The 12,787-nt window shown below is 36.8% G+C and overlaps 1 protein-coding gene across 1 annotated transcript in view; it reads right to left on the reverse strand.

The window, feature by feature from the left end:
* STK32B (serine/threonine kinase 32B) overlaps window positions 1-12,787 on the reverse strand; it is a 156,068-nt gene that overhangs the window by 125,200 nt on the left and 18,081 nt on the right. Inside the window, exon 2 of the mRNA XM_083860796.1 lies at window positions 2,176-2,231. Within this exon, the coding sequence (XP_083716922.1) occupies window positions 2,176-2,231 (56 nt within the window). The remainder of the gene's footprint in view (window positions 1-2,175; window positions 2,232-12,787) is intronic.

Genomic DNA, 12,787 nt, shown 5'->3' on the forward strand with positions numbered 1-12,787 from the left:
GCAGTGCCTCTATGCTGCTCAGCCTCTTGTGCACAGAGCTCAAGGTGATGCTCAGCACCTCAGCTCCTCCACTGGAACTGGCTGCTTCAGCAGCCGTGACCTGTCCCCCCAGCTGGCCTCAGAAATCAGCTCCCTGCCCTCTCCTTTGGCATTTTCAATTCACAGTCACAACATTTGCTGTCACAGGAATTCCTAGGCCATTTGGTATCCAGTACTTTGTATCTCAGGTGCTTGTCTTTTCTGAGAAGTGGCCACCTGCTTTCAGCTGCTGCCTCTGTATCCAACTCTTCTTAGGGACCCCTTAAGGGCAGGTGCCATCTCGCAGACACTGATGCATATTTTCAGAAACCCCACAGCAGTTTTGATGATAGTAGGAATTGTGTGTGGAGTGAAGAGAAACCAGAAGCATGCTTTTTTTCCTGGAAATAAACAGGCTCACTTCAAAGGTGTACTTTGAGAGTTCAGGTTGCTCCTTGTTAAGGGACAGATAAAGGAAGTGAGGTCTGTGCCTGTGTACGACCATCACAACCACAGCTTCCATGTAAGCTGGCAGGTCTTTTGTTCAAGCCAAGTGACTGGGAGGCTGTGGCAGAAGGTGTGAGGCCACTCACAGAGCAGTTGCCCTCACTCCTGGGCACATGCAGACCTACCCGGGGTATGATCTGTGCAGACAGACATGGGCACAGACCAGGGCAGGGATCAGTCGTACCCAAGTAAGGTGCAAGGCACTACTCTAAAAGAAACCTTTCTGGCTTCAGTGACCTTGCTCTGCCAAGTAGGTGACAATAGCTCTTTGCTTATGCTTTGGTCTTTATAAATGACAGGAAACTTTGCTTGCTTGCTTGCTTGTTTGTGGAAGACCTTTAAGCTAGTTATGCTTAGCATATTCCAGTTACTAGTGATTCCAAGTACATTAGAAGAGGACAGGTTAGAAATTCTGATGAAACAAGTTTTATTTGTATATTAAAAATTTGCCAAGTGAGTTCACAAGTAGACAATTTGAAACCAAAAATACTGAACTCTGATCTAAGTAGCTGATCCTCGCAAGGGTCAGCATGACTTGGACATATCTTTAACTTTTTTTCCTGTACATAACTTCCACTCTTGGACCTTCATTTAGGTTGACATGGTATTCCACCTCTGTATTGTGATAATAAATAATCACAGATATCTGCTGCCCTGATTTTAAAGGGCTTTTAAGCACCTTTTTGCCCAAGCAGCATACACTCCTGTTGACCTCAAATAAGATTTCTGCTGAAAACTACTGAATTGAATAAGGACCATGACATGAAGGACCATGCTGTTCTGCTGAAGTATTTCTGGCCTCTCTAAAATTAAAGTCATTGTTCTGCACAGAGGCCAAGAACCAGCAAAATCCTTTAGCTGTTCTTAATGCATGGCTAAGGAAGTGCCTCAGCAGCCCTGAGCTGGTGTATACTCAGGAATCATTGAAATCAAGATTGAGACAGCTGTTGTCTGATCAGCCACCTGATCAAGTATCAGTCATATTTCACCTTCAGATGTATTCCCTGTGAGAAGTGGTTTCTAATATTTTTATATATTAAAAAGCCACTTTGCGGCTTTGTATTTGTATTCTATGTGGCTATGTGTCTTTGTATTATAAATTTAAAACCTTGTTATAATCACTATTATAGGAAAGAAAGGTTGTCTACTCAAGTGTAAACAAACCATTAATCTTCTCTGTTTCAGAAAAATCCTGTTGAATTGAACAAACATTTACTCAATGATCATAATTATATTGTATGTCAGCTTACAATAAATCCTCCCAAGAGGATTTATTCTATGTAAAGTGCCTCTAAAATACTGCAATTATTTTAAAGACACAAATAAGTTCAGAGATTTAAGAACAAGATCACTTCGGTGGACTATCTAAAGAAGTAGTCTGCTCCTATCTTTTTGTTGATTTTGTTTCCATAATAGATTTCTAAATTCTGGTAATCTCCATTTGGGATAATTAATTATTATAATTTTTGTTCAATTAATTTTAGTGAATAGATATGTAATAGAAACAATTTAATGAATAGATAGTTCATAGTGGTGGTCAGATGTCCTTAAGAAGGACAAAACCTTTGTTATTTTATCATAATCAAGCCATAAAAACACAAAGGTATTTCCTATTAGACATTTAACTGATAAAAATAAGTTGATTCTTACCTTTCCAAAACTCCCTTTCCCAATAGCCCGCAATATTTGAAAGTGGTCAAAGTTAACTGCAAAATAAAGGAGAGAAGAAAAGAGAAAATAGTTTGTAGTGTGCTAAGTCAGAATCAGAAATCAGATAAGAAAAGAAATTACAGTGTGTCCAACTACTGTGTTTTTACCATGTGGTGTTCCATTTTTTCTCTTAAGACGCCCAATATACTTAATAGCTGGCAAAGAGGAAGTTTGCTTTAAAATATGCTGTATTCATTTTGTTAATCAATTCATCTTGGACCAACGTCTTCAGCGCCCAGTGTCTCCAAAAAGAAATATATCTCTGTCCTAACCAAGTAACAAGACAGAAGTTAGCATTATGCAGCCATTAGCAAAAACTGCTTAGCATTTTCCAGAAATGTTGAGATCTAGTAAAAGGACACTGAATAATTCAAGTAAGTAACGCCCTCTACCTACAGATATGTAATAACATATGGTTAGTATTTTAACAGTAGTCACTCTTCAGGATAATTCCCATATTTCATTATAGTGGAAGAAGCTCCTCTAATGATGAGTTAGTGTGATCAGCCTTTCCAAAGTTTTCCACCTTAATGCAATACATAATGCTAATATTGTAAGACTATTTCATAATTTTAGCATAAGTTTGTTTTGAGAGATTGCATTTTAGGTTGGCAGTAGAATGGAATTACTTGCACTTCAGGAAAGTCTGACAGCACAGCCTGCTCTAGACACTGAAGTGTTTTGCTGGGAGGGTGAGTGAGATTTCATTTCTTAGAAATGCCATTTTTATTGGTGTTACATGAGTTTAAACACAGCATGACCTTCAAGTCTTCATTGGTGTATCTGGTGGTTTTTAAAAAATTCCAACCTCCTGAACAAAATTGATGCAAAGTCACTGAAATACAAACACGGCAATGTGTGATACAGTTTTTGCAATCACTTCTCAGAAAAGAATCACACTTAGAGCTAAATTCAGTGAACCAGAGATGACAAAGTTCAGTGCAACAGGATTTTTTAAAATTAAAACTTTCTTATGTCCCTGGCTTTGGCCATGGACCTTCATCTATGCACCTGTCATTGAGGAGACAGTAACTAGCAAAGTTCTGGAGACAGAGTGTCACTGGAAAAATCATAGAACCATAGAGTGATTTGGGTTTAAAGGGACCTTAAATATTATCCTTTTCCAACGCCCCTGCCATGGGCAGGGACACTTTTCCCTAGACCAGTTTCTCCAAGCCCCATCCAACCTGGCCTTGAGAATTTCCAGGGATGGGGGAGCCACAGCTTCTCTGGGCAATCTGTGCCATGTACACCCAAAAACGTCGTAACCAGAACAAATACAACAAAAATGTAGCTCACATCAAGATGAAGGAGAAAAATCCTATAAAACTCGTAATATAAATATTTACCAAAAAAGTTAACCATCTCAAGCTAAGCTTTGCATAGAAAGTTGAAAAGTTGACAGCTATTGAGCTTCTAAAGAGGGTTAATATCTTATTCCTCTGTTGCAATAATACCTCATTTACACTATTAACACCACAAAGCATTTGTTTATTTATGCTTGCTTATCCTGCCTTCAAGGAAACATGGTTGCACCTTTCATTAGTGCAGTATAACAACTACCTTCCTGGTAATTGCTGAAGACAAATCAAGCCCAGAGCTGACAGAGCTGAGAGCAGCAGACTCTGTTCTGCAGGAAAAAAAGTTGGTGAATATAGCAGCTTTAGAATTTGGATACTGAAATAAAAATGCATAACCTTGCAAAGGATTTATAACCTGCTTGGAAACTGAAAATCAGGAGGAAATTTTGAGCTGAATCCTGTAAAGGGTTAGGGTTGCCCAGAGGTTTGAGAAGCAGAATTGTCTGTCAGTAACCTGCAGCTGGGATCTCTACTGAGTTTTTACCAGTGGGGCACTGTCTTGTAGTTCTTGCTGGCCAGTATTGGTCTGATGAACAAGATAGTCAATTTAGCAAAGTCCCCTTCCACATAAACTTACTTCCACTTAAATCTTGCTCCCACCAGTCATCCTGCCCAAGTGCATTACTGGGCTGTCTAAGATGACCCTTACTTTAGGTAGGAATTCATCACAGTGTTGACAATATCCTAAACAACATGTTAATCTCATTCATTTATTTGATAGGAAAAAATAATCCAAAAATTCAGCACAGCATGCTGGTGGTTTCTGTGTCACACTTCTGTTTTCAAACTTTCTCATGTTTCCTGTTTATTCTGCTAATTTTTTTAACAAGCACATTTCTTTTAAAAAGCTTATTTTGAATTTGTTCTTTACCTTGCAGTCATTCAGCTGAGTCCAGTTGCCAAAACAAGTGAGAAATTGTTGAAGCAGTCTGTAATTATCTCAATTTGAGTCAAGCCACATTTCAGTAATACTTGACTATATTATATTCTGAAATCTGACATGTTTTGAAATACATCAGTTTGAAGAATGATTTTGTTTTCATAAAACTAAGCTCAGCCATTTATCTGTAGCTATGAAAAGGACATTTTTTATTGTCCATATAACTTCTATTTCTCTTCTACTTCCATCTTTCATGTGTTTATTGCTCTGAATGACTAGAACAAGTTAATTTTTAATTAAATTATTTGTAAATTGGACTTCTATAAGAATGAAATTATTAAATGAGGCACTAGACCATGGAGTTGAAGTTGGATTACTAGTAAGCTAAATAAGTGGCTAAAAATCATAGCCACAACAATTGATAAAATTTTCTTAATTTCTATGTTTAACTTGAATAGAAAGTGGGGTGTTACAGTTTCATATCTTCACTAAGAAATAAAAGATTTTTTTCTGTAGCTATCAGTCCCATGAGTCTTACTTAAATTAAGATACAATGATTGTAACTCATTTTTTGCAACAGAAAATAAAGCAAACTCTAAATGACTGAGGAAATATGTAAACATGCCTGAGCCTGCACCTAAAATGAGCAAGGCTTGCAGCCACTGTGATTCTCTGGAAAGGGATAATTCACTAAAGTGAGACAACTCAGTCTATTTTAATCATTCAAACATACTCACAACATTGCAGATTCACAAACTGAGGAAGTTCCTCCTTTGGGATAACAGGAAAGAATAAAAAAATGGGCTACCTTGCAGCTGAGACTAATACCAAATTCACTGAGTAAAACTAAGATACTTCAAGCAACAGTCCCATCCAGAACAGAGCAGCACCTCCCTGATAACAAGTTCACTGCCACCTTGGTACTACCTTAGCAATACACCTCAGGTGTTTTCCTCAGTTGTTTTTAATCTCACACACTCGAAATTTTGGGCTAATTTTGCTCATCTGAGACATTTTTTTTTTCATGTTCTGTATGTGCTTTTTTTGTCTTTCTGGTGAAAATTCAATGCCGAAATATCACCACTCACTCTGAGAAGAATTACAGCTCATCATGACCTCTGTCATTTCCAATGTTGAAAACATCACCAAGTTCAGGCACTGCCATTTCCTCTGTGCAACAAGGACATCACGACAATTAAATTCTTGCCCTCCACAACATGGCATGTCTAGTTCTTGTGGTGCCTGGTCTTGCAGCTAATGATATTTTTCTAGTGCTAAGCCCCACTGAGATAATGGTGTGGCTGGCAGAAGGACATTTTCTTCAGTATCAGTAATATGACTATTACTCTTTTGAAAATAGCTTTCTTTACTCAAGAGAAAATACTTCAATTCTCAAGAGAATATTTTCTTTTACTCAGAGAAAAAAAATATTTTCCAACTCTTTGAACACTTATTTCATTTTATCACCACACCATACTTTGGAGGTCTTATACATTGTGTCTCAATTTAAGTATAAGAATATGAACTGTTTTCAGAAAACAAAATTTGTTTGTATTGTCTTCAGGTAATTTTTCATACAAGTAAACCCACAGAATGAAATTTAATAACAACACTGTGAGAGAGTTTCTTTCCAGTTTCGTTGATTTCCATCAATTTGGAAAAATAAAATATTATAATTTTCCCTCTCTCATCTTCCACCTTCATCCCTTAAAATGTCACCATTAATTCAAAACTAAGAAGGAATATGGAATTAACCAGATATTTTGCTAACTAAGAGTCAAAATACATCAGCATTTATGACACCATGACACCTGCTTCAGGTTAAGGTATTAGAGAAATGGATTCCTGTTAATTTCACCAATTTGTTGTGTGTATATATATATATAAATACTTTATTTTGTTTCTTTCCATTTAGTCATACTCAAATAAACCTTAAATACATTCCATTGCACAGATTCAACTCTCTATTAACAACTTTTAGTGCAAGTATACCTTACTTGGATTAGAATCATCCTCAAATTAACCCCATGTGGAGCATTTTCCAGTAGTTTGATCCTGAACAAATAAGAGCCAGATGATGGTAACAGGATTCACAACTGAATTAAAGGTTTCATCCTGCTTGCCATGCAAAGTAAAAAAATGTGGTCCTAAACCATTACAGATACTTGGTCAAATATATTAGTGTACTCAAAAACTATCAGAAATATCTAGAAGGATGGTGCAGTGGTTTCTGACTGACTTATACACAGGAGCACCTCTACTGCCACAGTCTCCTCATGTGACCTTAGGTGAGTGCTCCAAATCTTCTGCCACTGTCTGTAGAAAAATGAATCATTACATCTCCAGGCAGCTGTAAAATTAGGTATAGGAAGTACCTTAGAGGTCAGACACACAAATCATTGAGAGTAGTAAAAGCCAACTCAGGTAGCAGTGCTTTATAAAAGCGCCATGAAGACTGAAAGCCATTTTTAAAGCATCAGGAGCATACACCACTGTGGAAAAGGAGGTGCAGAAATCAGTGCACTGATTCAAACCCCACACATCATGTTGTGGCAGAGCTGAGAACAGAACCTGACTTCCACTTCACACCTTCTCATGCATGTCTTCCAAACTGCACAAGTCCTGATGGAGCAGATATTTGACATAAAACTTTCTAGTGAAAGATAAAATAAATATTTCCTTCTCCAGTGCTCCCTGAGGATAATGTGTACTTTGGGGAAAATATTCATGTAACAGACTTGGGTTTTTACAAGCACACTGCAAAAACACTGGATAGTTTTAGTGAAAATGCATATTATTTTTTTTAATCAGTACAATATACATAATGATATGTGTCAAAACAATGAAGTATTTTATATGCATTCATCTCTGCTGCATTATTCACAAATGCTATGTTTACTTAAACAAAAAAAAAAAAAAAAAAAGAAGTTACATCAACAGCATACTTTTATGCATTATGTGTTTGATTTATGACCTCACAAAGGAATATAACATTTTTACCCTTTCTCTTGCAGTTTTACTGTTCAAAATATTCTCATGTTGCACATCATTTGTTCAAGTGTAAATTACATTTAGCTAAAGAGGCAATAGAAATATTGGGTGGATTCTAGGTAGAGCTGACATCTGTTTTCTCACTGCAGCTGAGGAATATTAATTACATGTACATGTGAATCGTCCAAACCCACTCAATAACCATTATCTGAAAGAACTTTGTTTCTCCTAGAGAAAATATCTAATTGAGTATGACCAAGGCACAGGCAAACACCTGCTCCGCAGAATGAAAAATAAAGTAGAGGCCTTTCTGGAAGAACTTGATAAGCTAAATACACTCTCCTTCCCTGGTTGAGTCCCACTGATTTATTTCGACTGTCTAGGAGTAGCCAAAACCAGAACATGATCCCTAAGGCATTAGGAGGTGTACAGTAAAGTCATATTTTTAACTCAATGAGCTTTTCAACACATCGAGATTCATTCTCACTGATCTCAAGAGAAAACAGAAACAAGGAGATATGATTTGGTCGTTAGCCAAGAAAATAGATTTTTATTTAAGTCTGACCCCTGTCTTGCAGGTCTGTTTTGGGGTGGTTTAATGCTTCCTCTTTCTGTGAATCAGGAAAACAGAATAACAACTAAATCAAATTTCCTTCAAGATTTGGCCTGGATGGTTTGACCTGAGACTTATTGGGTTGCACTGCTATTAGGATTTCAAACTAGTTCTGCAGTCTTCTTTTTATGTCTGTCTACTTTTCAGATAGTCCAGCCTTTTCCAGGGAGGGCCACAGGCTGTGCTGACAGGACCTCAGTAGATCTTAGCAGCCATCAGGTCTTGTTAAAATTGTTGCTGTCCTTCCACACATAACACACAGGATGAGTAACCAAGTATACACAGTCATATAAATTCAATACTAATAATAATATCCCCTGCTTGAATGGACATAGACAGGACAAACATGAACAGTGCCTAAAAATTAAATTAAGAGTCATAAAATGGTTTGGGTAGTCATAAGGAGTCACATTCTATCATGCTCTGTTCATGGTAAGTGCATTAGTGGAGAAAGACGCTGCTTAAATTAAGGAAGAAATGAATTTCTGCTGACAGAATGATAAAGCCAGGCATGCCTTTGAAGTGAATGAAAACTACAAATCTGCACCGCTTCATGGGTTTCTGAATAAAATGGGACATTACTAGACATTATTCGACTGGGAAACTTACTAGTTAGATAGAGATACATAACCAAGAAGTTTCAGAGCTGGTTTTATCTCACTAATGATGAATCATGATGTTTCCAATCATATTTAGGGGCTTTGTATTTAAATTGCATTACAATGTCTCAATTCTTCATGATTAATGAGTGTTTTAGTCTCAATATAAACTAATTATGTTAATATGTTTTTTTATAATTATTCAGACTTTATTTGCAATTAGAAAGAATTTAAGATCTTTGTATGCAAACCAAATTTTATTTAAAATTCAGCTAATTTTGTTTTGAACTTTACAATGCATTTTAGTCTGATCATGTTTACATATTTCACTTTCTTCAAAGTGAAATATTCCTATAGTGTTAAAAGACTTTCATTTCAGAACTCTTGACTGATCCAAAGTGTCTTTTCCACAACAGTTCATTTCTGTCTTTTGCTTCCTTGTGAAGCCACCTGCAGGATGGGATCTTTGGCTGCATCTCCCTTTCACAGGTGTTCTCACAGCACCTGCATGACCCATGCTTTGTTCCCTCAGAGCTGGTGGAGTGCTGGGCTATGGGAGTTGTAAACAGGTACAAGATCTGGATCTACAGGAGGGGGGACGAGAATCACATTCCAATACCTTTTAAGAAGTGTCACATCACAGAAATGTACTCCAGCTTTGAACTGGGCCAGGAGGAAATCTGGAAAGGTAAACTTGAATTCCATTCAAACTTTCAAAACCAGCTTTGTTTTCCCAGCAAAAGGCTTAATTTTTGTCAAGGAAAATAATGGCATTTTATTTTGGCAGCAGGTTTAGTTATCTATTAAAATTGTTTTCAGAGGGAAAGTCTGTTTCAATAAAAAAGAAAACAGGGTGACAGAGTTTCTTGTTATCTTCCACCTATGTCACGTTTCAAAGAAGACATAGGGAAAGCAACCTTTTCCCTTATTAAAATGGGGAGAAAATCTCAGTACCAGGGTGTTATATTACTGGAAAACCAGTAATAAAATACTTCTCTTATTTCTATATTCTATAAATAAATAGCTGATATCAAAGATAAAAGAGTGGGCTAAAGAACATCTGCTGTGATGCATCACAGGCATTCTGATTTCCTTATGTCAATCCTCCTATAAAGCAGTACTTCACATGCAATTTAGCTACACATTTGATGAAATTCACAGAATATTTAGACCATTTTCATCCAAAGCATTGCCAGCATCATGGGGTTCCACACTGTAATTAGTGAAATCTACCTCACATCACATCGTTAAAATGAGTGGGGTTTTCCCTAAATGGCTGGGGAATTTTCTGCATGTGTGAGTTAAAATGAATACTGGAAGGAACTAAAACAGCCTAGCATTTTCCAAAATGCTATAAAAACAGACTCGAAGAATTTGGTGAATCAGCTAATAATTTACACTGTTACAGAACAGGCATGTGTTGCCACAACCAGAAGTAAAATTGAAATTCTAAAGGAAATTAGCATTTGAAAGTAAGCAAGCTGCTAAGTAAAAATGATCTTAGGACTGATTCTCCAAACTCTTCTTCCTTTTTAATTCTGTAAAAGAGCATAATTGTATTTCTAATGCCAGTCTATAAAAGTCGCAAAAAAAAAAAAAAAAAAAAAAAAAAAAAAAAAGAGAGATTTTGCATTCATAAGGAAACTGTGACTCCTTGGTAAACAAGAATCTGTTTGAACCCAGGATCAAATGAAAACTTCTCTCCAGAGCTGCTTATACCCCCAATAAGCCAAATCAAAATGATATTGCCATTAGATACATCTATTCTGAAAAATGTACCAGGCAGCTACCTGAAGCCTGTGAAACAAAGTTTGCTTCTTGGACAAGTAGAACAGACTGCAAATCACTACAGCCTTTCTCTGAATGAAGTTTAAACTGAAACTCCTGAGTGCTACCCCACAATCTCCAGACCTTGTCTGGGAAATTGGAGGTCTGTCAGCAAACCAAAAATCAAGAAAAGACATCTGATGCTTTTGGGGATGTGGGTGTCAACTTCTGTGAGCCACTGGGAGGGATTTGTCTGCAAGACACTGAAGTCAGGACAGAGTCTTACAGCTGTAAACTGCAGTAGGATTTTGGTCTAAGAACACAGGCATCCGTTTTTGCCTAAAGTCTACAGAAAGGTTGGCCCTTTCTGATGAAAAGGTTGTTCACCCTACAGAAAGGTTGTTCACCTTTCTGGTGAAACACTAGCAAGGGTTTCACCAGAAGCACCAGCAACTCCAGGGGTTGCTGTAACCATTATCCTGCGGAAAAACAAAAATTCCTTTTTTGGTGTGGGGATGTTTAGCTGCTGCTTTGCTCCACAGGAATTTTAACACAGATTAGATGAAATTAGCTATTCTTTCTGAAGGACTGAGCACAAATAGGTGTTTATTGGCAAAGATTAATTGTACTGATCAGAAGAGCTCTGGTGGCTGCATCTCTCTCCCACAGTGTTTCTTGGGTAAATCAGATCGAAAAAGAAAGTTAATTTTCTTATCTTTATGCCTCTTTAAAACTAGTCCAAATTTTACCATAACAATTCCTAATTGAGATTTTAGTGTGCTGACTCCATCTTGAGACAAGTTATTCTGTTTCAGAGGCATACAGCAGTACTCTCGGGTGGCTGGGGGAAAAATAAAAACAACTTAAAAGCCAATTCTTGCCTGTGATGGTTTGTGTGAGCAAATGCAGGAGGAGGTGAGAGAAAAAACTATTCTTTTAAATAAATAATCTCAGTCTGAAGGATACAAAGCAATATGAAAGTTCTGTTCTTAGGAGTAAGGATATGATTTCAGCTACAACAAAAGCAAACAGAAAGTTACCTAGTTTTGGAGTCTTTCTCATAATTTTGCTTTGTGCTTTCTTTCCATTTTTCATCTTTTTATTGGAGAAAGAAGAGAAAGAACTACAAAATCAAAAGATCTTCACTGATCTCAGCTGAAATAAAAAATTTCTGAGTATTGATTCATGATTTCTGCTTCATTGTTATTGCTGTTTGTGTGCATTTAGAGTGAGTGCATTTCTGATTTTTTTTTCTGAAATGAAAACATTTCAAGAAATTCTCCTTTTCAATTTACTTTTGGCTTTTCACAGGAAATATTTCTACTTTCATACAGCCTAATAATGACAGGAAGTAAACAATATTTATATTTCCCAACATCAGAAATATATGCTTTAGTTCCTACACCATAACAAATATCTCTCAAAGACCACCTCACCGACTGTATTTTAGCCCTTTATGAACCTTTTTGTGTGATTCTATGATGAGAGCACATGATCATCCAGGAAAAGACTTGTTCTTTGAAAAGCTGACAAGAAAATGAGGCAGCCACAGAGACACCATGTCTGGCATGCTGCAGACAGCAGGAACAGAGGAGAGCACAGACATCCGTTTTGATGGCAGCATGGGTGGTTAGACTGGATTAACCTGATTGTGACACCTTATGATTCACCTGCAATGCTGCTTTGGTTAGAAGTCTTGTTGCAAGGGTAGTGAAATGAGATGGTCACCTTCACAGGGAAGTTACAATGCTTTTAGTACAGAATTTGTGTATTTTACTTTAACAAGGATTACTTTATATCAAAGTAGAGATCAAACTCTGATCCCTCCCATGGTTATATATACTGGCACCAATATTTGCATTTTCCCCCACACATAAGTGAGCACAGGCAATAATTACAAATCTAAAGCTATCTGCTAAGCATGTCTTTTGACTTTGACAGCAGTTCCAGGAAGGCAACCAATTAACTTTCTGAAAATAAGTAAGAATAGTAGTAAACACCCTATGTCAGAAAAATTTAAGCTAATATAAAGTTCAATTGCTATTATTTGAAGGCAAAGTTACTCATTCAAATTAATGAATTTTAAATTGTTTCTTATTAATAAACAACAAGAACAAAAAGGTCAAATATTGCTGTCAGAACTTGGCAAAAGATATAAGGAACACTAAATATGTGTTATCATTGTAAAAAGTCATCTGGACAATCTGGTAGGGATCAAGCCCAAATTCATAGCATGTCCTCATTGGCAGTGCAGTCCAAAGCAGGAAAGAATGACAATCTATTTAACGTCACCACTGATGATGTCAGCTGCAAAAAAAATTAGCACAGACAATGATACGTT

This window comes from Zosterops lateralis (assembly GCF_965231275.1).
Source record: "Zosterops lateralis genome assembly, chromosome: 5".
NCBI lineage: Eukaryota > Metazoa > Chordata > Aves > Passeriformes > Zosteropidae > Zosterops > Zosterops lateralis.